We start from the raw sequence: 27,730 nt of genomic DNA, 5'->3' as shown, positions 1-27,730 counted from the left end.
TTCCCTATTCTTTAAGAAGTATTAAAACTGTTTTAAAATAACTGTGTTAATTCCAACCTGTGGGTCATCTCTCCATTTGCTTCTACATATTTTATATTGATTATGGATTTAATTTTTCTTTGTATGATTAATTTTTTACTGTGTACTGGACTTTGTGGATATGTTGTGAGGACTCTGGATTCTATTTTCTTCTAAAATGTGTTTTCTTCTGGCTAGCTGTTAAATTACCAATGGATAATCTTGATGCTGTGAAAGCTTTATTTTAAACTTTGTTACAGTGAGTTTATCCTTTTGCCCATAGTCCTAACAAAAGTATGGCCCTTAGGTCTAGGATGCTGTGCTTTCTCCTTATTATGGTCCTTTTTGGATTTCAATGGGAAACCCAAAATACTTACTAACCGTCTCTTAGTGGAAATTTTGAACTTTGTATTCCCCTGGCAGCTACTTCTTCTCTACAGTTTGTTAGACTTCAACTATTGCTTTCTGCTAGGTTTGACTATTATACTGCACAGGTACAATTTTGGAGTTCACTAAGGATTTGAAAGAAATTTGTAGGCATATTCTAGGGCTTATAGTTCTGAAATTCTCTTCAAGATTTCTCTCCTAATTTCCAGCTGTTCTACAAGCCCCAAATGTCCCCTCAGCCCAGAAAGACTATTACATTCTACTTGAAGTCTATTTCTAAGCACAGTGCACAAACTGGAAATTGCCCTTGGGGCAAAAGCTAGTTAATGTGGATCTCTTCTAGTACATGATTTTGTGCAATTTCTGCCTATTTCTGCTTGCTCTCTAGAGTCTTCTAATTATTGCTTTTTATATTCAGTTTATAATTATTGGCAAGAGTTAGTCCAATACAAGCTACTGCTAGACTGCAACCTCTGAAACCTCACATTTCAAATAAACAAGTTAAAGGCAAAATAAAATGTATTTATTTCCACTCCATTAGGATAAAAACCCTCTTTATGCAGCTGAACCTAATTCATTTTTTTTTCTGAAGTACAAAAGACCAAATTAAAATTTGAAGCATTTCAAGGAAAATCCTTTGACTTAAGGGTCAAAAACCAACCTGTAAAAGGCTCATTCTACCAAAAGAATTCATTTTTGGGGGCACCTGGGTGGCTCAGTCGGTTAAGCGTCCGACTTCGGCTCAGGTCATGATCTCACGGTCCGTGAGTTTGAGCCCCGCGTCGGGCTCTGTGCTGACAGCTCGGAGCCTGGAGCCTGTTTCAGATTCTGTGTCTCCCTCTCTCTGACCCTCCCCTGTTCATGCTCTGTCTCTGTCTCAAAAATAAACGTTAAAAAAAAATTTTTTTAAAGAATTCATTTTTGTACAAAATATAAAGAATTCTAGCCTATAAACAAAGACTGCTGCGTATTTACTTACATTGGAATGCTAGTAGCTGCTTTTCCTCCACTTCTTCCCAAGCACAAAGCACAGTCAGAAATCTAATAACCTCAGTGGGTAGACTGACTTAGAATATGCTTTTACCTGGGTTGCCTGGCTGGCTTAGTCAGTTGGGCATCCAACTTTGGCTCAGCTCAGATCATGATCTTGCAGTTTGTGGGTTTGAGCCCTGCATTGGGCTCTGTGCTGACAGCCCAGAGCCTAGAGCCTGTTTCAGATTCTGGGTCTCCCTTGCTCTCTGCCCCTCCCCCACTTGCACTCCGTCTCTCAAAAATAAATAAAAACATTAAAAAAAATAAAAAATAATAAGCTTTTACCCTTAAGTTATCTGGAAAGACAGTACTGCTTTTTCCCCTGGCTCAAAGTCCTGTACATCAGTAAGTTTTAATGTAGTTTATAAAACTCTGCCATGTTAACCTGAGCACACCAAAGCTGAATGTTTTAAGCATTACCTTTCATGACGTTAATATGACACAGAGCTCAATGCAGAACCCTAAAGGTCACAATCTAATATTAATTCAGAAAGTCTCGACAACTTCTATCTTTATCGAAAATGACCAGACCGATCCCTTACACCTCCTATTAGATCATTATCTTTTTTCATGATCCTTCTATGAAAAAAAAAACAAAAACGCTTAAAATAAAACTTGGTCATAGTAAGTCATAGAAAGTAGGTCTCTAGCTCTAAGCTCACTTCAGACTTTAGTCAGGGAAGTAAAATAATTTCTATACTGTATGGTTATTCATACAATAATATAATTCTCAGTGTTTATGACAATATTAACTTGTCTACCTCTTCATATTTGAAATCTTTGTTACATAAAAACTATTCCAATAAAAATAGTGAGCTACATTAAATTACTGCAGGTAGAATCATGATAATTTTAAAGATTATATTTTAAAAGCTGGGCTTGAAGCACACAGATCTTTAATATGACTGAACAGTTATTCACATATGAATAATGCTAATCCTTTTTTTAAATGAAAATACAAAGTGAAATTTTATGAGCTTTATTGAAAATGTCTTAACTTTGGATATTCCCAATTCTTGTCATCATGTATGTATATTGCATCATCTTTTATTATCAAGATCTTATAATTGATGCTTTAATGTTTGAGACCTTAAAAAGATAGAACATATGACTGAAAATAGGCATGGTTCTGGCTTAAAAAAATTTTTTTTTCTATTTATCCCAAGCCTCACTTCTGTTACCTAGGGAGTTCTAAGGTCATGATTAGAAGAGACATTTAAATTACAGCTACAAATAGCATATTATCTTAAGAAATGAAACATCTTCTATATTTACATAAATCCTTGACAGGAACAAGAGGAAATTTAAGAAGAATGTATGTTTTCATTATAAAATTCTTATCTAGCCAGGACAAGTTTTTAATGTATTCTCTCAAAACCAAAGGTGTTTCTCCTAAATGAAAAAGTCTTTGTTACTACTATAAAATTATTCTTTCCACCCATGACATCTTACATAAAAGCACCAAAGAAAATTTCTGTAAACAAACTTTTAACCAGTAAACTAAGGGCAAATATCCATTTGCCTTTATTACAGTATTTAAAAAGCCATGATATGAGTCACTACTTCCTACAATGACAGTTTTATAATAAAATCCAGGCATACTTATACAAACAAGAAACGGAATTACTGTACATTTTGGGGGGAACAAAAGGCAGATTAACAGACTAACTTTTTAGTTAACAAAGTGAGCACAAGAAACCTATAAAATGTACGCAATGTATAAAAATTCAGTAATTTTTAAAGTTTCATTGACGGGATTAATCATCATTAGGAATAAAAGATGGTAGATCCACTGGCTTGTAATCATCCTGTAAACAGTACGAAAGCAATGAGCAATAAATTAGAAATGTCTTAGCTCTCAGTACTTCCCTTCTCTCACACAGGAACCACTTTTACGGCAGTTAAAATTGGCCTTCTTAAATATTAGAATAAATCTAGCAGAAAATAAACTCCGTTAGGAATAAATTAACAGTCTACAATAGATTTCTGACAAATATATTAGAAAAAAATACTGCAGGTCACACGAGGATTGATCTATACGTTGTATGACAGAGTGACTCAAACCTTCTAACCTCCTTTTCTATTTTACTAGATTTGCTGTGTTGCTATCAACAAACGGCTTTCTAAATTGGCAGCAAGGTAACAGAAAGGTGAAAATGCAATTGTATCCTGACTGTAGATTTATGGAAAGAAAAAAAAAACAAAAACCTTCAAAACACTTTTTCCTTTTACTGTTACATAGGAAGAAGTTTCATTTGGCACACTGGATTTGTAAAGAGGAAAGAAAAAAAAAGTAACTTAGAGTGTTTGGTATTCTAATCTGTAGTAAAGACAACAGTAGGAAAGGAAAATAGAAAAATTACTATTTTAAGAAAAGACATCAGAAGACAAACAACCAAAGGCGCTTGTGTCTTCTACCATTCACTGTCTCTGGAATACTTTCATCTGCAACACAATATACAAATTATTATTTACATTATGATTATATTGGTAAAGAAGACCAGAATCAGTTTTTGTTGTGCTCTAACTTACAGTGCCCATTGGGATAACTAGCAACATAGGCAAGAAGGCCTTCAACAAAATACTCCATTTGCATTGTATATTTTATTTAAATTTGTTGTATGGTTCATCTGCTGGGGTGCACAAGTAATTTTAAGACTCTGAAAAGTCCTGTAAACTTAGGCTGAATTTCTGTAGCTGATAACTATTCGACGAAGATGGTGTGTTACTCTCTTCGAAAGCAAAAACGTTCTGCAGGCTTATGAAGGTCTTTCCTTAAACAGTGGTATCGCCAAAGTCCTTGTTCCAACGTATGTATGCTTCTAAGGTTTGAGGGCTCACGCTGCGTTTTATCTTTTTCAAGGATTCAGTGAAGTCAGATAATCGAATATTTCTCATCTAGATTTTAAAAAAACACATGATGATACAAATGATGAATACGTACACAGTAGTTAACCCAAAGATGGACTGAAGTAATGATGCTATTGCTTATTAATGTTATAAATCTATATAAATATATTCTTAGAAAATCACGCCAATCATCTTATTTTACCTATTATAGGGTAGGCAAGTTTGCTATGTAAGAAATCTTACAAAAATGCTATACTAACATATGTGTTTAGCTTCTTAGGCATTAACATTTTAAATCATAGTATCTTCCCATTATAAAAACAGAAAACACTTATTATACAAAATGTGACAAAATATAGACAGGCAGAAAAAAGAATCACAATCCCACCCTTCAGAATTCTCAAGTTTCACTCACTAGCTAAATTCATGCTATGTTTATCGAAAAGGGAAAGAGGGTTTACAAGAAACACATGAGACTTTAAGGAAATGTTGCTTTTTACATTTCTTGTCTCATTTTCTGACCTTTTTAATGGGCTATGAGAATGTAGAACAAAACAATGCTGAGTTAACAATGTATCTGTATCTACTGAGAGATTTTTAAAACCCAAAAGGAGCTTGGCACGAAACGACCCATTTTTAAAAATTGTCAGTAATATATACATGTGTATTTTGCCCAAAAAGAAGTTAAAGGAGAATCTGAGACAAAATGTCAACTGGATATTTATATATATTCTTTTTATTACTCTTATAAAACCCAACCTAAATACTTCACGCACGCTCTGATATCTTGATGTGCACAGATTGATAAAAATCACCCACATTTGTAACTTGTAGCCTAATCTTAGTCAAAAAGTAAAAGGATATATTGTTGCCACATAATCACTATATGAGCCCTACATGTTTTCTTATTTAGCTATAAAACACACACTGGCTCTTCCTAAAGGCCAAAGTGTGGAAGGATGATAAATGTGTTACCTATGATATTCCTGAATAAAATTTATTATAGAAATTAAGGTTTTAAAGGTTTTGATGAAATTCTAATTGAACTGTAAAGTATGGTGTACATATACATATGAAATTTATATGTGATATTTTGAAGTTAGTAAGAGACAAATGTATACAACAGGAAAAAGCAAATGGTAGCTAATTTGAGAAAGAGAAAAATAAATAGCAAAGATGTCTTAACAAAATAGTGAAATAATAAAGTTAAGCTGGATACAAACTGTGCGCTTTAAAAACAAAGTATATTATACCCTGAATTTATAACCCCAAATTTTTAGCATTAACTTTTAAAAACACAGAATTCCAATACAATTGTTTCTATTCTTATAAACTATAAAATCAAATGGAATTCATCTTACCTAAATGTGTGTATACAAACCAGTACCTGACAATACAGTTACTTATTAAAGTTGTACGAAATAAAATTCTAGTATACTTAGGGCACCTGGGTGGCTCAGTCGGTTAAGTGTCCGACTCTTGATTTTGGCTCAGGTCATGATCTCCCAGTTTGTGAAATCAAGCCCCGTGTGGGGCTCTACACTGACAGTGCAAAGCCTGGTTGGGATTCTCTCTCTCCCCCTCTCTCTCTGACCCTCCCCACTCATGTTCACTCACATGTGTGCCCTCTCTCTCTCAAAATAAATGAGTAAACTTTAAAAAAATAAATAAAACTTAAAAAATTACAAAATTCTAGTATACAATTTTAGAAACCAAATTACTTGTTTTCCTCTCATCTCATAAATGTGACTGATAAAATAGATTTCCTTAATTTCTATATCAAAATGCCATTAAGTATTTATGTATTTTTAAATCTATGGACACTTACATATGGATACATAGTATCCACACATTACACACAAGTAAGTCTCCGTATGGATACTGTGAATACTAGGATACTATGTAAGTGCCAGTCTGCTTTAAGCATTTTATATATATTAACTCACAAGTCTGGAACTAACAGCTAAAAGTCTACCAAATAATTAATACTAAAACCATCAGATTAAAAATAAACTGGGGGCGCCTGGGTGGCGCAGTCGGTTAGGCGTCCGACTTCAGCCAGGTCACGATCTCGCGGTCCGTGAGTTCGAGCCCCGCGTCAGGCTCTGGGCTGATGGCTCGGAGCCTGGAGCCTGTTTCTGATTCTGTGTCTCCCTCTCTCTCTGCCCCTCCCCCGTTCATGCTCTGTCTCTCTCTGTCCCAAAAATAAATAAAAAAATGTTGAAAAAAAAAAAATTAAAAAAAAAAAATAAATAAACTGGATAAAATATACAGAACCAAAACTTATAACAAGGTCACAAAAGGTACTGTAATGTTATTTCTTGTAATTCATTCAGTAGTTTCATATTTAATTTTAGTGTTCCTAACATTTAGTTTAAAATAAGGTTCATATGGGGCGCCTGGGTGGCTCAGTTGGTTAGGTGTCCAACTTCGGCTCAGGTGTGATCTCACCATTGATGGGTTCAAGCCCTGCCTTGGATTCTGGGCTGACAGCTCAGAGCCCGGAGCCTGCTTCAGATTCTGCATCTCCCTCTCTTTCTGACCCTCCCCCACTCACACTATGTCTCTCTCTCTCTCTCTCTCAAAAATGAATAAACATTAAAAAGATTTTTAGGGGCGCCTGGGTGGCTCAGTTGGTTAAGCGGCCGACTTCGGCTCAGGTCATGATCTGGCGGTCTGTGAGTTCGAGCCCCGCGTCGGGCTCTGTGCTGACGGCTCAGAGCCTGGAGCCTGTTTCAGATCCTGTGTCTCCCTCTCTCTGACCCTCCCCTGTTCATGCTCTGTCTCTCTCTGTCTCAAAAACAAATAAACGTTAAAAAAAAAATTAAAAAAAAAATAAAAAGATTTTTAAATAAGGTTCATATATATTTTTAAAATAGTGGATAAAGTTATATTTTTAAGTATGGGATTAAAATTCAAGTAGATATTATGCTGTAATACTGGAATAAATGTACTCCATCAGAACGAATTCATGGTATTTTAAAAATATGTGTATTTTCAGGCTCTTGCCATTGGAATAGTCTAATTCAACACAGTACTAATAAAAAACAATGTAGTATGGGGGTGCCTGGGTGGGTCAGTTGGTTAAGCGTCAGACTTCGGCTCAGGTGGGTTCAAGCCCCACGATGGGATCTGTGCTGACAGCTCAGAGTCTGGAGCCTGCTTCGGATTCTGTGTCTCCCTCCCTCTCTGACCCTCCCCCACTAGCACTCTGTGTCTCTCTCTCTCTCAGAAATAAATAAACATTAAAAAAAAAAAAAAAAGAAATGCATTAGCATCTCATAAGAGGGCCTATCACACTAAGAAACTGCAATGAATCACATTACATTGGTATTGTTTTTATAAGGAGGAAAACAAACACTGAAAAACTAATAGAATATGAAGGGATTAACTTGTTACAAAGAGTAAAATCCTCAAGTTTTCTATGATTTTCTTCTGTTTAGTAGTTACATAACATGATTTGATAGAAAATGACTTAATGACTATGTACAATAATTTTTGTCCATTACCAAAGAACATTGTAAGAGACTGTAATTTGATATGCCTCTAGATTTTGAAATGAAACAAAGAACTTTTTCTAGCTTCTAACCAAATCACAGACAAAAATCCAGACAAAAGAGAAGTCTTACAATATAGAGAACCAGAGCAAAGAAAATTATAGAACAGTATACCTCACTGGCAGACATATTCTTTACTTGTTCTGGTTTCAGTTCTGTAAAATATAAGACAGCCACTTTAAAAAAAAGGTCTGTAAGTTTAAATTGCTGAAAAGCAAAACCAAGTAAAATGATCTAAAAGTACATTTGATACAAATTATTTGTATTAAAAGGAAGACACAAAATATTAAGCACAATTTATAAATGCTTAGAATAACATTCCTTCTTAGGAGTAACTGGGAGGCATTCAATTTCTTTGCATATTGCCTAGGAGTCATAAATTTTACCAATTTGAGATTGAACTTAAAAGATTCAACTTGTTCTTTACAAAGGCTTTAGGTTATTTTTTTTAAAGCCAACAGCTTTTGTCTGCTTCAGAATTAATAGCTAAAACATTCTGGAAAAAATACAAATGGTTTATATATTAGCTACTGTTTTGAGTCCACTATCTGAACAAGATTTTGTACCTCTGGCAGTAAGAGTTTGACTAGAATGCTTTGCCAGAATCTCAAAATATATTCTCAAGGTTATACTTATTTTGCTCCAAAGCAGCAATTCCGAGTCAGTACACTGTCTCACTGCAGGAGATGTGTTCTAGAAGCTGCATGTTCCATGTTCTATTTTATTACCACAGCCAGCAATCTGAGTGCATAGTTAAGAGCATCACCCATCCACTGCCCATGCCGCCTGTGGAAAAGCAGCTGAGAATATCTAGTCTAAAGTGGTATCAGAATGGTATTTCAGAATCAACAAATAGGAATCAACACAAAGCAATTCCTCAAAAGATAACAAATAATAATACAAGTAAAAACTTCTCTTACACACTTTAATTTCAAGTGATAATCAGATTACTCAAGGTGAAAAAAGCCCAAAACCAGAAAAGAACATTTTCCCTTTATTTTTCTTTTTCGCTTGCTTAAAAATGTTTTCTTTTCCTTTGGGTTTTCTGCTGGCTACCTACTATCAAGAAGTGAAACATAGGACAGATGGTAATTTATCATGGTGAGCACTCCTTAATGTACAGAGCTGTCTAATCACTATGTTGTACACCTGAAACGAATGTAATCTTGTATATTAACTATATTTCAATAAAAAAATTTTTAATTAAAAAAAAACAACTGAAACCTGTTGTTTATAATAGGGGTCATGGTCTACTGATCCATGGACTGTCTTTGTATGGTCTGTGAGCTGAGAATGGTTTCGCATTTTTGTTTTTTTATAAAAACAAACAAAAAACAAAAAGAATATGCAATGGAGAGCCTATGTGGTCCCACAAGCCTAAAATATGTATCAGGCCCTTCACTGAAAAGTTTGTGGACACTCAGTCTAGAAACTACTACATACCGGGGCACCAAGGTGGCTCAGTGGTTAAGTGTCTTGAATTCGGCTTGGGTCACAATCTCCCAGTTCATGAGTTCAAGTCCCACATTGAGCTCTGGTCTGACAGCTCAGCGCTCAGAGCCTGCTCTGGATTCTGTATCTCCCTCTCTCTCTCTGCCCCTCCCCCGCCTTGTGCTGTCTCCCTCTCTCTCGCTCTCTCTCTCAAGAATAAACATTAAAAAAAAATTAAAAAGAACAAACAAGAAAAAGAAACTACTTCGTATCAAGTTTTCCAGCAGCTTCAATGCTTTCCTACTACTACTTAAAAAACGCCTCTCAATAGGGCTTCCTAAACTTCGAAAGTGGTCTAACAAATAGGTCAAAATGTCTCAAGCTCTGTACACATACCTCGGATAGGACCCAGTGCTGCATCTTTTGCCAAAGCTGTTAGATCACTTCCTGAATATCCATCGGTCATTCTGAGAATAGGAAGGAAGAAAGAACAAATGATTCTCATCTTTGCAGATTTAAAATCCTCCATGTAGAAAGAGTGTAAAATCTAGTTTGCCTCTGTCATCAAGCAGACAGCTACACACTTTGATTTTAAGGGCACAGAAAGGCCCACTTGCTGAAAACAAAGAAAACCATCTATGGCAGGCAAGGCTCCTTAGAATCAATGTCTCAAATTTTCATAAGAATCATTTCTTTACATTAAGGCATATTATATGTCCAAGAAGCTCCATTAGATATAAATACATCCCCTGGAAAGGTAACAGCCATAAGCCATTGCTGGCCAACTGATACATAACCATTAATTATTGCTCTGTAAGTAAGTTAATGAAATGAATGTTTCTTTACCTTGACAAAGAACACTGCCAGTCAAGGTAGCTTCCTTTTCTTTTTTTTAACTAAGAATATATATTTTTTAATTTTTCAAGTAAGCTCTGCACCTAACATGGGGCCTGAACTCACAACCCTGAGATAAAAAGTTGCATGCTCTACTGACTGAGCCAGCCAAGTGTCCAAGGTACATTTCTTTAAATATAGGACAGACAAGGTAAAGGACGAGTCTGGGGGTAGAAGACATTGGCAAAAAGAGGCACACCTGAATGGGATGCCACAGTGGAGAGTCCTGGGCAGCCAAGAGATTATCAAAGGGAACTAAGAACTAGGGAGGGCAAAGGGGAAGAAGAAAATAAAACACGAAAAGAAAGCATTTACTTATCATGTACTATGTTAAATAACTATAGAGATCAAACATTATTAGCTGAATTCTTTACTGGAACAACAAAGAAGAACTTCACTATTTCCAAGTATTGAATTTATTCTTTCTTCATAGGTTATCTGGGACTCAGAGTATTTACTAAAATTACCAGCTATTCACATACTTATTGAATATTTAAATTACTTTGTGAGATTTTTCAAAGACTAAAATTCAACAAGTGCACCTCCCATATTCAGTTTCTACTTAAGTACACCACTTAGAAGATGTAAAAGTTAAAAAAATTATGTGTAATATAAAGAACAAATTTATATGAGAATATTTGTGCTGGTGTGGGCAGAGATAAGTGTCTTAAAAAATTTTTTAAACTATTTTAATACCACTTATAAGTTTTAATAAATTTATAAAAAGCATGTACTACTATCAGATATTTAGGTCATGTCTTGTAGAGGATCTAGAAATTTAAATTCAGATACCATATCTAACAATGAGAGATAAGAAAAAACATAAAGGAAGCAGAGGATGAGACGAGCAGTTTTCTGAAAAATAAATTACTCATTTCACACTTGAGTTTACTTTAAACAAAAAAGAAAAAGACTTCTTTATAAAAGAAAAAACTTTAAGATAGACCAAATCAAATTACTCACCTAGCAAGTTGTGCTAGTTCTTTTTGGGTCAATGGGCTTCCTTGTTTACATAATAGATTTTTAAGTAAAAGTAGTCGTGTCTAAAAAGAAATATTAAAGAATTATCAGTCTCAAGAATTAGCTTAATGAAATATCCAAAAACTAGATTCAAATCCTGACCCTCATTTACGAGCTGAATGATCACACACAAATCACTCTAGTTCTTAGAGCCTCGCTCATGTCTGTTAATTGGAGTTGAAACGACCATTTTTTGAGAGCTCTTAAGAGACTTAAAGATAATCCAAATAAAGCACTAAGGAATTAGCTGCTGCTACTATCAAGGATGTTAAGGGTCTGAGCTAGACAACCACAATTTTTTAAAAAAACACTTTTCTCGAGGTATGAATTCATATAACACTAATCTCACCATTTTAAGTGTAACATTCAGTGACTTTTAATAAATATATAGTTTTGCAACCATACCGTACTCCACTTTTAGAACATTTCTAACACCCAAAAAAGTTCAATCATGCCTATTTACACTTAGTTCCCACTCCCACACACAGCCTCTGCAAACCACGGTTTCCTTTGTTTCTAGAAATTTGCCTTTTTTGGATATTTTATATAAATGGAATCATATGATAGGTTATCTTTTACATCTGGTATCTTTCACTTAGTATGTTTTTGAGGTTTTTCCATATTACAGCATGTGTTAAGTATCTCAATCCTTTCATTGCTAAACAGTATTCCATTAAATGTATATACCATATTTGTTTATCCATTGTCTAATTGATGAACATTTTAGACTCCTTACAGTTCTTGGCTATTATTTATAATGCTGCTATAAAAATTCTTATATGTGTCCTTGTGTAGACATGTTTTCATGGAATTACAGGGTCTTATGGTAAGTTTACATTTATCTTTTTAAGAAATTGCCAAACTGGTTTCCAATCTGGCTGTACCAATAATTGGAAGATCAATATTGTCAAGATGGTAGTCCTTGTTTCCATGTTAAAAAAAAAAAATTCAGACATAGATACATACCTCCTCGTTTGGCAAAGACACATATACCCGTTTGATGAAACGCCTAAAAAAAAAAGGATTCAAACAACTTCAGAAACATAGATTTGAATTTACAGGTAACTCCACTCAAGCAGCAAATGACAATAAAAAAGTTTTTTTTTTTTTTAATGTTTATTTATTTTTGAGACAGAGACAGAATGCGACTGGGGGAGGGGCAGTGAGGCACAGAATCTGAAGCAGGCTCCAGGCTCTGAGCTGTCAGTACAGAGCCCGACGCTAAACTCATGAGCTGTGAGATCATGACCCGAGCCGAAGTCAGACACTCAACCGACTGAGCCACCCCAACAATAAAAAAGTTGGCGCCCCAACAATAAAAAAGTTTTAAGTGTAATACTCAAGGTATCTGAATGCATTTTAGTAGTCATTAAAGTGAAGAGTTATTTTGTTACTTTTTTTTTTTTTTAAGACTTTATTTTTACATAATCTCTACACCCAACATGGGGCTTGAACTCATAACCCCAAGATAAAGAGGCACACGACTAAGCCAGCCAGGTGCCCCTTGAGTTACTCTTTAAAACTCTCTAGATAATGTTTAAAATTCCTTAATTCACTATTGTCAAGCTCTCATATGTTTTTAATACAAACATATGAGAGCTATTAAAACAAAAAATCTGATATGAGGAGCAGAATAAAGAGATCTCTGCTGTCTTCTTGAAAGGGAAAACAATTAAAATCAATAAGGACCACAGAAACAGATATGCAAACTTCACTATCAACAAACGCAGGTAACATTTACACAACTAGAGTGTATGAAGAAGGGCTGCCTAGGGCAGTGAAAATTATACCGACGAAGGAGGGTACACATAGCATCTGTTGCTGGAGGTTCCAGACACGGCTATCAGAGCACAGAGTTTTCCAAAGGAAACAGCACACTCAGGAGGAATAAAGCCAACCTCCCCATATTTAAAGAAGCATGTGAAGAACGGCTCTGCATATCATGTGAAACCTAGTCAGGCAGGAGCAGGGGAACCGCAAGGCAGGTGAGGCTGAACGAAGAAACTCAAAGACACATCATCTTTGTAAGAAGACATCAATCAGTCTGGCAAGATCACAAACTGTCTTGCATGGACTAATCTTCATCAGGTACGGTTTGATTGTGACTCGGGGAGACTGCCTGATAGTCCAGTCTACTCATACGACAACTCAAGATACTTGCTCGGTAGCTCTTCTCCTAGAGTATCACTCCAAAACTAGGTTTGCCAAGAAAACTCCCCTTTATTCAAATAAAAATAGTAACCAAACAGGCAAAAGCACATGGCTATTCTTTTAAGTGCTAAAAAAAAAGAGGGAAAAGGTTACAATAAATATAGAGAACATACACAAGAAGATTTTTCCAAAGAGCAAATTAAATTTGCGACCAAGTAACTTTCTGTGAAATAAAATTATTTAATGAAAAAAAAAAAGTTTTTTACGAAACAAGAGCTCAATGAGATATAAGTGTCTCAAGGCAATGACACACAAAAGCTCAAGGAAATAAGACAATAGAAGATGAAAAATGGGATTGCAGAGATCCGGAAAGCAACGAAAGCGAAGAAGAAAACCACCAAAGACACAGAGGTTACAATGGTAGCACAAAGAAGATCAGACACAAACTGAGTAGGAAATAAGGACAACAAACAAGAAGACAAACAAACAAAAAAAGAAATTAGAGTTAAAAAGGACTAGAAAGGAAATTAAAGATAAGGAAGACAAAAAGAGGCAACATAATGCATAAATTGTATGAAAGAAAAAAAAACAGAATAATGAATCAGGAAAAACAATTAAAGGTAGTATTCAAAATAACTTTCCTAAAACAAAAGAGATTCATAACTCTCAATTTAAACAAACACCAAATCCCAGAAAAAATAACACAGATCGACATCTTTTTCAAATAACTAGATTTCAATAGTTAAAAATTATATCCAATAAAGAGAAAAAAATCAAGTTAATCCATAAATGTGAATAAAAAGCAGGCTGGCTTCAGACTTCTACACTGCAACATTTAATCCTAGAAACAATGGAGCAATGTAATAAATTCGTCAGGCCAAGAAAGGGAGGCCCAAGAATTTTATGCTGAGTCAAACCATCCTTCTAGTGGGAGGGGAATAAATTTGTTCAATCATACAAGAACACAGAACATAATTTCCATGAATCCTGCTTTTATTTGCTTTTCATGAAGCCAACTAAAAGAAAAGTAAGAATCAATTCTGGTGTTTTAAGATAATTTAAACCTAATCAGAAGAAATAAACAATTTGCCGGCAACCAAAGTGAAAACTAGTTTTCGTGGTATCATGTTGGCTCTGCCTTCAAAATCTTTAGTAGGTAACAAGAGGCCAAAGGATGAATACCAGGAAGGAAATAATTTGTCTTCAAATTGAGAGTGAAGGAAGTAAGACATATGTGAGGTGAACACAGGAGCAAATACACCTGTAATCGATGTGTGTTTCTACATAAATCCCCCTACCTGAGAACAGCCTCATCAAGCTCTTGTGGCCTGTTAGTTGCACCCATTACAAGCACTCTGTCATCTCCAGCAGATTGTACCTGTAAGACAAAAAAATTTTTCAGTACTTTTAGGTAAAGTAATAACAAAAATATGATAAATATCTGTATTTCTAATTTGAGTCATTTAATTTGAAAATATCTACACTAAGATGCTACCACCTTAAAAATACCATAATCAATACTTACACCATCAAATTCTATTAGAAATTCGGTTTTTAGACGTCTACTAGCATCATGTTCTCCTTCTCTTCTTTCACACAAAAGGCTATCAACTTCATCTAAAGGAAACAAAAGGATAAGACTTTAACATAAAGCCACACAACACCAGTCATCTGAGATTAATTTAGTTTACTACTTAAGTTATTAATATTGTAGGTCCTGCACAATTCATTAGTCTTTAACTTTGCACTTCTTTAAAACGTGTTCCTTCTGAATACTCTCTTTCATTATACCTCTCAAACTTGGAGAAGGGAATTTCATAATATTCAACTAACTTAGTTAGAAAACATTTTCTTACCTATAAAAATTATAGAAGGCTGAAGTTCTCGAGCCACAGCAAAAAGAGCTCTCACCAATTTCTCTCCTTCTCCCACCTAAAAACAAGGCATTATACACTGTAATACACATAAAATGCAACATTATTCCAGCTGTTTAAATTTCATGATTAAAAGTCTTACATCTAGGAATTTCCTTTCTTTGCAACAACCAAAGATTTGGTTTAAGGAATTGTGGCAGGAAGGTTATTGAACCATCGCTTATTAAAAAAAAAAAAAAAAAAACACAAAAAACTATTATTTAATACAGTCTGATAAGTTTTTTGGTTTTTTTTTTGGGTTTTTTTGGTGCTGAAACCTAGACTGGTCCGGTAAGTACTTTAAAAAATGAAATACATCTCTGCTTTGCTTGACCCTACATTCTTAAGACATGAGAATGGAATAGCTATTAGGGGTATAACTAGTGAGAAGATGGAATATTAGGAGAGAGGAACAGACACTGTACATATTTCTTAAGTCCTTGGTTGTAGGGTATATTCATACAACCAGGTAAGTTACAAAGTGCTCTACTAAACTAAACTTACTTAAATTAACTCTCACAATATCACTGTCAATAAGTATAAAGTATTTCTAGATAGCCAAGGAGGTCTATGAACACCCCTTGCAACATTCCAGGGGATGAAATGCTATAATAAAACAATTCTATGCATTAAAATGAACTCATGAAAGGGTCATGAGGTTTGGGGTAATCCACTGTAAAAACTCTTCTGTCCTCTAGGTGGCATCTTTTTTTTAATTGAAAATTTCATTAAAAAAAAGAATGGCCTCAGATTTAGAATCACAAAGCAAATATTCTGAAGGACCCCCGTGAGAGATCACCTGCTGACAACATCAACACTTTATAAATGAGGCCTAAAGTTTTCTTTTCTTAACACCAGCTCAGTACCCAACAGTTAAGTTGGAATCCCTATCTCCTAACTTCCAAGACAGTGTTTTCCATTATACCATGTGTATCATGTTGGGTACATCTACTTTAATAACAATTTCACTTATAAAATTTCACATAGAAAGTAAAATATAACTAAGAAAAGAGATATCATTTTACAGTTACTTTTAATTATGTTATAAAAATGAGAACTCAGCCAATACCTGATCTTGGATTTCTAGTCTTCAAAACTATAGGACAATAAATTTCTGTTGTGTTTATGGTACTTTGTTACACAGCCCCAGCAAATTAAAACAGTATTTGAGAGCACAATCCTAACTTCAAAAGAGCCTAACTTTGTCTTTTGAAGAGTGATTAATGTCCATCAGAGCTAAATAATAGATATAAAACTCAAAAATATTTCTTGTGTAATGTTATTACCATTTATACTTAGTAACATCTAGACACCAACATAAAATATGACAATACTGGAAAAAGAACACTCACATATTTTGAAGTTAAACTTGCAGCACTTATGTTGAAGAAGGTTGCATTGGATTCTGCAGCTACTGCTTTAGCCTTAAAAATCACAAGGGCAAAACATTATATTAGTTCAATATCTTCCTTTACAAAGAACCACACTTGAGGGGCGCCTGGGTGGCTCAGTTAGTTAAGCATCCAACTTCAGCTCAGGTCATGATCTCATGGCTTGTGGGTTTGAGCCCCACGTCAGACTCTACGCTGACAGCTTGGAGCCTCTTTGGATTCTATCTCTCCGTCTCTCTCTGCCCCTCCCCGACTCGTGTTGTCTGTCTGTCTCTCTCTCAAATGAACATTAAAAAAATTTTTTTAAATAAAAGAACATTTGATCAACTTAAACACTAAAAAAGATTTTCCAAAAATATAAAATATTACATGATTCCTGATATGTGGCAATCAGTGTGTTTCTTCTCAGCAATGAAGAAAAAGTCTAGGAAGAGCTATGCTTCTTTCCATTCTCCCTATTTTTTCTAAGGGAGATGGATAAGGAGTGGTTAAAAAAAAAAAGGGTGTTAATTCCCTTCTTAGTTATAGAAAGATAACTGGTTGGGGAAAGAGAAACAGCTCAACTCTTTTCCTCTTTACTTTTCCCCTCTAAAAGAGCTATACAGGAGAAAGAGGTATAGAGATCCCAGTAAAACCTCGGGCAAAAGGATACTGGAAAAAAAAAATGTTGTATGTAAATTATACTTCAATAAAAAAAGAAAGAAAAAGTGTGTTATCCTGATTATTTATTTATTTTGAGAGAGAGAGAGGGGGTAGGGGCAGAGAGAGAGAGGAGAGAGGGGGAATCCCAAACAGACTCCACACAGCCAGCTGGGAGCCTGACATGGGGCTCAAACTCACAAACCGTTGAGACCACGACCTGAGCCAAAATCAACAGTCAGACGCTTAACAGACTGAGCCACCTGGGCACCCCCTCTGCTGAATATTTAAATAAAGCTGTTAAGATAGGAAGAAAAAAAAAATCAAGGGCTAGGAAGATACAGAATATAGTAAGGTAAGCTTTTCTGAGGTAAAAATGTTATTATTTAACTTGGGAAAATAATGAAAACTACACTTAAATTTAACCACTCCAAAACATACTACTGAAGAGAACATAATGTGTTTTTCCATCTATTTCTTCATTGAAAACATGTTTAAAAAAAATTTTTTTTTTTTTAACATTTATTTATTTTTGAGACAGAGAGAGACAGAGCATGAACAGGGGAGGGGCAGAGAGAGAGGGGGACACAGAATCCGAAGCAGGCTCCAGGCTCTGAGCTGTCAGCACAGAGCCCGACGCGGGGCTCTAACTCACGGACCACGAGATCATGACCTGAGTCGAAGTCGGCCGCTTAACCGACCGAGCCACCCAGGCGCCCCTGAAAACATGTTTAAAAACTTAGGAGAAGGGGTGCCTGGGTGGCTCAGTCGGTTAAGCGGCCGACTTCGGCTCAGGTCATGATCTCGCGGTCCTCGAGTTCGAGCCCCGCGTCAGGCTCTGTGCTGACCGCTCAGAGCCTGGAGCCTGTTTCCGATTCTGTGTCTCCCTCTCTCTCCGACCCTCCCCCGTTCATGCTCTGTCTCTCTCTGTCTCAAAAATAAATAAACGTTAAAAAAAAAAAAAAAAAAAAACTTAGGAGAAGTATATTATAACAAAAAGCAAATCATAGAAATAACTCAGAGGTTGTGCTCGCTTCGGCAGCACATATACTAAAAAATAACTCAGAGGCAATATAAACTTTTTTTCATAACATTATCTCTAATTATCTAAACAGAACATTCAAATTCTAAAAGAATTCTTACCAGCATTGTTTTTCCATTTCCAGGTGGACCAAAGAGTAACAATCCTCTGGCAGGAGCTCTAAGCCCTGTGAACAACTAAAATCATATACTTTAGTTCACAACTATGATTCTGGAGACACTTTTTTTCCCAAACATTTTAAGTCTGTCATCTGAAAAGCATCATTTTGGGGACGCTTGAGGGTGCAGTTGGTGAGCATCTGACTTCGGCTCAGGTCATGATCGCATGGTTCGTGGGTGCGAGCCCTGCATAGGGATCTGTGAACAGCTCAGAGCCTGGAGCCTGCTTCAGATTCTGTCTCTGTCTTTCTCTCTGCCCCTCCCCCACTTGCACACTCTCTCTCTCTCTCTCTCTCTCTCTCTCTCTCTCAAAAATAATTGTTAAAAATAAAAAAAAAAAGCATTTTTCTGTAGCATCCTCCTAAACAGAACTCCTCAGAGCTCTAAAGAGAACACATATAATCAATAAATTGGTGTAATTATTAAAAACAGAAGAAAACAAAGTTTTTAAGAATCTCATTGAAAATTAAAGCAAATTGGTTAAACAAGACATAATGAACACAGATATGCTTCTCTACTTCCTTTGGAAATGTCACCAAAATAATAGTAGATGAAAAAAGAAGATATAAATCTTCAAAATAAAGAGAACACGAAAGGAAAAAACAGAAGACACAAAAATTTTTGTAGAGAGAGAACAAAGTGTGGTAAATTATTTTGCAGAGGTGATGGAGCTAAAACCTAAGTGCCTGCTTGTAAAGGGATACCTAGCAGTGAGTGGATGTGAACAAAAACTCTGGAAAACGTCAGGACGTGGAAGTATGATGTATCAGAGAAAGCAGGAGGAAGGCGGACAGCCACAGAGGAAATGCTTGAAAGTTTGTATGAGGAACAACTAAACTGAGATGCCCATCCCCCCTACCAAGATCACCAAGATCCAAGTACTCCTCTTTCACAAACAAAGGAGGCAAAAATTTTGTCCCTTAGAGATATTAAACCTGAGTCTCCAGACTCAAAGACACCAGGCATGGCAGAGAGTCAAGTGTGAAGCACGAGACTGATATCACTTTGCTTAATAGTGAAAGAGTATGTATTTTTAAGTTGAACCATATGAAATGGCTAATACTTAAAAAAATTTTTTTTTATTGTTTATATATTTTAGAGAGAGAAAGCACGAGTCATGGAGGGGCAGAGAGAGAAGGGGACAAAGGATCTGGCAGATATTCAACTTTCAAAAAAGTATTTATTTTGGGGGCACCTGGGTGGCTCAGTCGGTTGAGCGTCTGACTTCAGTTCAGGTCATGATCTTGTGGTTCATGAGTTTGAGCCCCACTTCAGGCTCTGTGCTGACAGCTCAGAGCCTGGAGCCTGCTTCAGATTCTGTGTCTCCCTCTCTCTCTGCCCCTCCCCTGCTCATGCTCGGTCTCTCTCAAAAATAAGTATTAAAAAAAAATGATTACAATACTATAATACTATAATCCATGTAGTTGCAAATGGCAAGCTTTCATTCTTTTTGATTGCCGAGTAATACTCCATTGTATGTATGTACACACACACACACACACACACACACACACACACAACATCTTTATCCATCAATGGACATTTGGGTTATTTCCATATTTTGGCTATTGTTGATAGTGCTGCTGTAAACATGGGGGTGCATGTGCCTCTTCGAAACAGCACACCTGTATCACCTGGATAAATACCTAGTCGTGCAATTGCTGGGTCGCAAAGTAGTTCTATTTTTAATTTTTTGAGGAACCTCCATACTGTTTTCCAGAGCGGCTGCACCAGTTTGCATTCCCACCAGCAGTGCAAAAGAGATCCTCTTTCTCCGCATCCTCGCCATAATCTGTTGTTGCCTGAGTTGTTAATGTTAACCATTCTGACAGGTTTGAGGTGGTATCTCATTGTGGTGTTGATTTGTATTTCCCTGATGACAAGTGATGTTAAGCATTTTTTCATGTGTTGGTTGGCCATCTGGTTGTCTTCTTTGGAGAAGTGTCTATTCACATCTTTTGCCCATTTCTTCACTAGATTGGTTTTTGGGGGTTGAGTTTAAGAAGCTCTTTATAGATTTTGGATACTAACCCTTTATCTGATATGTCATTTGCAAATATCTTCTCCCATTCTGTCAGTTGCCTTTTGGTTTTGCTGATTGTTTCCTTTGCTGTGCAGAAGCTCTTTATTTTGATGAGGTCCCAATAGTTCATTTTTGCTTTTGTTTCCCTTGCCTCAGGAGACGTGTTTAGTAAGAAGTTGCTGCAGCTAAGATCTAAGAGGTTTTGCCTGCTTTCTCCTCGAGGATATTGATGGCTTCCTGTCTTCCATTTAGGTCTTTCATCTATTTTGAGTTTATTTTTGTGTATGGTGTAAGAAAGTGATCCAGGTTCATTTTTCTGCATGTCACTGTCCAGTTTTCCCAACACCATTTGCTGAAGAGACTGTCTTGATTCCATTGGATATTCTTTCCTGCTTTGTCAAAGATTAGTTGGCCATATGTCTGTGAGTCCATTTCTGGGTTTTCTATTCTGTTCCACTGATCTGAGTGTCTGTTTTCATGTCAATACCATACTGCCTTGATGATTACAGCTTTTTTCCTTTAATTTTCTTTTTAACACTTACTTAATTTTGAGAGACAGAGAGAGAGTATGAACAGGGGAGGGGCAGAGAGAGAGGGAAACACAGAATTCGAAGCAGGCTACAGGCTCTGAGCTGTCAGCACAGAGCCCGATGCGGGGCCCGAACTCACAAATCGCGAGATCATGACCTGAGCCGTAGTCGGACGCTCAACCGACTGAACCACCCAGGCGCCCCGATGATTACAGATTTGTAATTCTACTTGACGTCCAGGATTGTGATGCCTCCAGCTTTAGTTTTCTTTTTCAAGATTGCTTTGGCTATTTGGGTCTTTTCTGGTTTCACACAAATTTTAGGATTGTTTGTTCTAGCTCTGTGAAGAATGTTAGTGTTAATTTGATAGGTATTGCATTGAATATGTAGATTGCTTTGGGGAGTATTGACATTTTAACAATATTTGTTCTTCTTATCCAGGAGCATGGAATATTTTTCCATTTTTTTTGTCTTCTTCAATTTCTTTCATTAGCTTTCTAATGTTTTCAGTGTATAGGTTTTTCACCTCTTTGGTTATATTTATTCCTAGGTATTTTACGGTTATGCCCACATTTTAACTGGGTCATTTGTTTTCTTACTGTGCAGTTTTAAAAGTTCTTTGTATATATTTGGATACCAGTCCTGTATCATGTAATATGTTTTGCAAAGATTTTCTCCTGGTCTGTGGCTTGTCTTCTCATTCTCTTAACATCTTTCACAGAAAAGTTTTTAATGTTAATTAAGTTCAACTTACCAATTTTTCTTTTAAGGATCATGCTTTTGGTGTTATATCTAATATGCTATCCTCAAACCAAAAGATCACCTAGATTTTTTTTCCTATATTATCTTCTAGGAGTTTTACAGTTAGGTTTGCCTTTCACATTTAGGTCTGCAACCAATTTGAATTAATTTTTATGAAAGGTGTAAAAGTACAGTTCTAGAATTATTTTTCACATGGATGCCTATTTGTTCCAGCACCATTTGTGGAAAACACCATAGTTTCTCCATCAAATTGCTTTTGTGCCTTTGTCAACTGATGATATTTGTGTCTCTTGTGTTTCTGGGCTCTCTAGTCTGTTCTACTGATCTATTTGTCTATTCTTTTGCCAAAGACACACTATCTTGATTACTGTGGCATTTTTTTGTTTGTTTTTAACATTTTCTGGTTTTACTTTGATATAACAGACATGACGCTAAGCTAAACGTGTACAGTATGATTTGATACATACATATATTGAACAATATTTACCAAAATAAGGTTAGTTAACACACCCTTCACTTCACACAATTATCATTTTTTTGTTGTTGTTACAACGAGAACAAACAAACAGATACATAATCATAAATACAGAGAACAAACAGGTGGTTGCCAGAGGGGAAGGAGTTGAGGGGTAAGCAAAACTGGTGAAGGGAATTAAGAGGTACAAGCTTCCCGTTTTAAAATAAGTAAGTCACAGGGATGAAAACACAGCATGGGGACTATAGACAGTTCTACTGTAGTAACATCGTATGGTGACAGGTGATAACTATATTTATCATAATGAGCACGGCTTAATGTACAGAGTTGTCAATGTTGTACACCTGAAACTGAAATAACATGGTATCTCAACTCTACTTTGACAGAAAATAGTTCTTCAAACTTCATAATTTTATCTTAACTTCCCTTGTCTGCAGTATGATTTGTCTCTTAATTTTAAATTCCTCTTCCCTTGATATAAAAATTATTTTCTGTTACCTACTTTTCCCTCAGAATGTTAAAAATAGATTGGTTATTAGGAACCAATAGTCATTCTCCTCTAATAACCAGTCAACATCAATTGCTAATGTTTTTCTCAAAAAAAAAAATTTTTTTTTTAACGTTTATTTATTTTTGAGACAGAGAGACAGAGCATCAACGGGGGAGGGTCAGAGAGAGAGAGACACAGAATCTGAAACAGGCTCCAGGCTCTGAGCTGTCAGCAGAGAGCCCCGACGCGGGGCTCGAACTCACGGACCGCGAGATCGTGACCTGAGCCAAAGTCGGCCGCTTAACCGACTGAGCCACCCAGGCACCCCTGTTTTTTTCTTTTTAAAAACATCAAATGGGGGCGCCTGGGTGGCTCAGTTGGTTGAGCGTCCGACTTCGGCTCAGGTCATGATCTCACGGTCCGTGGGTTCGAGCCCCGCGTCGGGCTCTGTGCTGACACCTCAGAGCCTGGAGCCTGCTTCAGATTCTGTGTCTCCCTCTCTCTGACCCTCCTCTGTTCATGCTCTGTCTTTTCCTGTCTCAAAAATAAATAAAACATTGGGGCGCCTGGGTGGCTCGGTCGGTTAGTCATCCGACTTCGGCTCAGGTCATGATCTCACGGTCCGTGAGTTTGAGCCCCGCGTCGGGCTCTGGGCTGACGGCTCAGAGCCTGGAGCCTGCTTCCGATTCTGTGTCTCCCTCTCTCTCTGACCCTCCCCTGTTCATGCTCTGTCTCTCTCTGTCTCAAAAATAAATAAACGTTAAAAAAATTTTAACAAAAAAAAAATTAAATTAAATTAAAAAAAAAAACATTAAAAAAAAAAACATCAAATGAATTATATGAATTAATCAGTCTAGCACAGCTCACACATTTCTTTACTGCTAGTATGGATTCAGCAATGAATGATGCTACAGGAAAATGATAATATAAAGTGCTTACCTCAGGCCTTAGAGAAGGAAGAATAACAATTTCTTGCAAGGCTTGTTTTGCCAACTCTTGTCCAGCTATATCATCAAATTTAACAGCTGTTCCACTAAGAAAGAGAATTACAGTTAGCTCCACAACAAAATATGCTTCAGTTACTACCATATGAAATAAAGTTTTTTTTTGAAATACAGTTATTTTTATGTTAACTGTGAAATTATAATTAAATCGGTAAAACAATGGTTTTCTGCATTTACTGTAACTGAAAACATAAAAATTAAATAAGTATATTAGACAAGATACGTTATTTTTTTAAGTTTATTTGAGAGACAGACACATACACACACACACGGAGAGAGAGAATCTCAAGCAGACTCTGTGCTGTCAGCATGGAGCCCAATGTGGGGCTTGAACTCACAAACTGTGAGATCATAACCCGGGATGAAATCAAGAGTCGGTCACTTAACAGACCAAGGCTTCCAGGTGCTCCTAGACAAGATATTTGTTATCTATTTTACTTATATTAAATAAATTCAAAACTAAAACCATTAAATGAAACACTTTAGATGGCAAAACTTACTTGTCCACAATTTCGTTCATTATAAGGTTAGCAAGGTTGCTGTCCACATTCCTAAAATTCTTCAAGTCTTTCTTTTTGCGAACAGCAGTTGTAGGGGTAGAAGGTTTATTTGTTCTGTTTGTTTTTGGTGTACTCTTAAAGGACACAAAATTATAATGTAAAAATACAAACAACAGTTTTCACAAGTAAATTAACCTCAAAGTTCACAGAATTAAAAGCTTAACAATAGGAAAAAGGATATAAAAAACCCAAAACTGTGTATTTACTCCAATGCAAAATGGTATTAACTACAGAACTACATTTGGCATGAAGTGGGCTTACAAGAGGATTTAATACAGAAAGATTTAGATACCATAAAATAAAAAGACCCTATGATAATTTTGATTATTGTTAGAATTCTAACAAAACTCTGTGGTTAATGTTATAAAACATGTACATATATTTAAACAACTGAGTAACAAATTTAAAATGAACTCTATAGCATTACATAAAACAGACTGGATAAGCAGTTTACTACACAATACCGAATTAGGTCCAAAGGGAGTTAAAGTAAGATTTACTTTTTAATAGCAAGTTGTCCTTACAGATTTTTTTCTTGTAAATTAAAAAAAAAATTACATTCCGCTTGTATAAACTTATCAATGCTTTAAGATATTATAAAGTATTTGTTATTATCTTAAGCAAGCAATTAAAGTTACTATCTCCAAATACCTTATGAGTTCCAGCTGCAGGACCAGGTCCCTGTCTCACTCCAGAAACCATGGATAAACCACTACAACTAGGTGCTCTGTGGTGGCCTGAAAGACCTGTGGATCCAGTTTTCATAACTGTTTTTGAACGAGGCAGTGAATTACTAGTGTGTGTCAAGGGATCTTTTCTTTTCGGAACAGCTCCACTTTCTATCAAAGAAAAAGTACAATCATCATGGATAGAAAACCGCGGCTAAACATTATAAAATAAAGATGGGTACAAATTTGCAAAACTAAGCTAAATACTATTTTTTTTTTACATTAGCAATATTTCAAAATAAGATTTCAATTAGACTATCTACTAGGGTGGTCATGGGGTTATCACTTGGTGGACAAGATTATGGGTATTCAGGTTTTTCCTTTTCCTGATGTATAATAGTCTTATAAGGAATATTTATTTGTAATAAAAAGAACCACATTTATTTGTGGGGACAGGAGGAGGACATAAGAAGATTACCCAAAGTTGCTGAATATTTAAAAAACAAAATGCAATAAAGGCATTAAAGTTATGTTGTAGAAGAAGTGGGGGGGTGGGGAACACTGCATTACCTTGTTCCAAACTTTCAAGACTATAAAATAGTATGAAAGTCCACAGTCTGTGCCCACCAAAGAAAATAATCAATTTAATATCAATCAATTTTTAATTTAAAGGGTACAAAGACGTGGTTTTTATATGCTGAGTATTCTATGTGCTGTATATATGTAAATAAACACATATAAAACATTTTCAATTAAGCTTAAAAGGTTACCTGACCTATCTATATTGCACTTCTACATACGTTACAGGCTTTCAAATGTTCAAATCTTACTACTTCTAATATTTTTATATATTCCCTAACAAACATCAGTTTATTAGTAACAATGTTTACAGTAAAGACAAATGTTAAATCAGTCAGCAAATTAGAACAGCCTAAAGACAAAAACCTTATTTTTGTGTTTTTCATCAAATCCAAGTGTTTTAAGGAAACTCAAAGGGAGAGAACTTTAGAGTAGAGAAAGGTGATCAAGAGGTTCTTCCAGTAAATAAATGTAAAGTTCTGAACCATATGTTCAAAGAACTAGTGGACAGTGACCCTAAAGGACAAAGCAGGAAAGCAATCTAGAAAAGGGGAAAATAATAAGGAAAGCAAAGGTGTGAAAAAAGAGCAAAATCTGCTCTTATTGTCACAAACTGAACAAAGCAATGTTTACTTTCATAAAATTTAAGTCCTGGACATGAAACTAATACTGAAAAAGTCACCAATAAAACTAGCCAAGATGTCACAGAACTTAGGAAATGAGTATCTGTCCCCCACCCCAAAATAAAAAAGCATGTGAGAGAAGATAAAGATTCATTTCAGAGGGAAAAAAGGAGAGGGAGGGGTGCGTGAGTGGCTCATTCAGTTAAGCGTCTGACTCTTGATTTTGGCTCAGGTCAAGATCTCTCAGTTTGTGAGTTTGAGCCTTGTGTCAGGCTCTGCGCTAAAAGTGCAGAGCCTGCTTGAGATCCTCTCTCTCCGTGTCTCTCTGCCCCTCCCCTACTCAAGCTCTTTCTCTCTCTCTCTCTCAAAATAAATACACATTAAAAAAAAAAAGAGTGGAGAAGAATTTCTTCAGACAGTAAACATACAGTCCTAAGATTGTAAGTGAATAGAAATTTCCACAAGGAACTAAGAGAACAGACAGCACACTTTTCATAAAAAATAGCAAAAGTTTAGTAGGCAACAGAGTAGGTAGGTTCAAAACACGGTAGCAAAAAAAAAGTGTTAACCTATTATCATTAAAAAAAATTTTTTTTGGGGGGCGCCTGAGTGGCGCAGTCGGTTAAGCATCCGACTTCAGCCAGGTCACGATCTCGTGGTCCGTGAGTTCGAGCCCCGCGTCGGGCTCTGGGCTGATGGCTCGGAGCCTGGAGCCTGCTTCTGATTCTGTGTCTCCCTCTCTCTCTGCCCCTCCCCCGTTCATGCTCTGTCTCTCTCTGTCCCAAAAATAAATAAAAAACGTTGAAAAAAAAAATAAAAAAAAAAAAATTTTTTTTTAAGTTTATTTTTGAGAAAGAGAGAGAGAGAGACAGTACGAGCAGGGGAGGAGCAGAGAAAGAGGGAGACACAGAATCCAAAGCAGGCTCCAGACTCTGAGCTGTCACCCAGACCCCAACCCAGGGGTCAAACTCACTAGCCGTGAGATCATGACCTGAGCCGAAGTCAGACACTTAACCAACTGAGCCACCCAGGCATCCCAGGATTACTACCTTTCTTTACAAGCCTTTCAGTATTTCTTTTCTAATCAACCTTTTGAGGTATAATCTATGAGTAATAAATTGCATCCATTTAAAATGTATAATTTGATTGAGTTTATAAAGATACATTTAAAGATGACAGGATGCCTGGGTGGCTCAGTAGGTTAAGCATCCAACTCTTGATTTTTGCTCAGGTCATGAGCTCATGGGTAGTGGGACTGACCCCTGCCTCAGGCTCTGTGCTGGCTGTGGAGGCTGTTTGGGATTCTCTCTCTACCTCTATCTCTGCTCCTCCCCCTCACACTTTCCCTCTCAAAATAAATGTTAAAAAAAAAAAAAAAGATGAAATAGCCACTAAAATCAAGATACAAAATGTTTCCATCCTACCCAAAAGTTTCTTTGTACTCATTTGCACTGCATCCCTTATTGCCCCTGGCCCTACACAAACATTCATATGCTTTCTGACAATGTTGGGGTCACCTGATTTAGTAGTTTC

At 36.2% G+C, this 27,730-nt stretch overlaps 1 protein-coding gene across 4 annotated transcripts in view; it reads right to left on the bottom strand.

The window, feature by feature from the left end:
* Nucleotides 1-2,923: 2,923 nt before the first annotated feature.
* Nucleotides 2,924-27,730, bottom strand: part of SPAST (spastin) — a 52,864-nt gene continuing 28,057 nt past the window's right edge. For all 4 annotated transcript variants that reach the window (XM_058682981.1, XM_058682980.1, XM_058682978.1 and 1 more), the window contains 13 exons: nt 24,979-25,166; nt 24,268-24,401; nt 23,703-23,796; nt 18,427-18,501; nt 16,606-16,677; nt 15,197-15,272; nt 14,866-14,957; nt 14,639-14,718; nt 12,156-12,198; nt 11,133-11,212; nt 9,672-9,742; nt 7,959-7,999; nt 2,924-4,335 (listed from right to left, as the gene is read on the bottom strand). In XM_058682981.1, the coding sequence (XP_058538964.1) occupies nt 4,213-4,335; nt 7,959-7,999; nt 9,672-9,742; nt 11,133-11,212; nt 12,156-12,198; nt 14,639-14,718; nt 14,866-14,957; nt 15,197-15,272; nt 16,606-16,677; nt 18,427-18,501; nt 23,703-23,796; nt 24,268-24,401; nt 24,979-25,166 (1,169 nt within the window). In that variant the 3' untranslated portion in view covers nt 2,924-4,212. The remainder of the gene's footprint in view (nt 4,336-7,958; nt 8,000-9,671; nt 9,743-11,132; nt 11,213-12,155; nt 12,199-14,638; nt 14,719-14,865; nt 14,958-15,196; nt 15,273-16,605; nt 16,678-18,426; nt 18,502-23,702; nt 23,797-24,267; nt 24,402-24,978; nt 25,167-27,730) is intronic.

Source organism: Neofelis nebulosa, chromosome 9, assembly GCF_028018385.1.
Source record: "Neofelis nebulosa isolate mNeoNeb1 chromosome 9, mNeoNeb1.pri, whole genome shotgun sequence".
NCBI classification, from domain to species: Eukaryota; Metazoa; Chordata; class Mammalia; order Carnivora; family Felidae; genus Neofelis; species Neofelis nebulosa.
The sequence above is the reverse complement of the archived record's forward strand: the minus strand, read 5'-3'. Positions and strand labels throughout refer to the sequence as shown.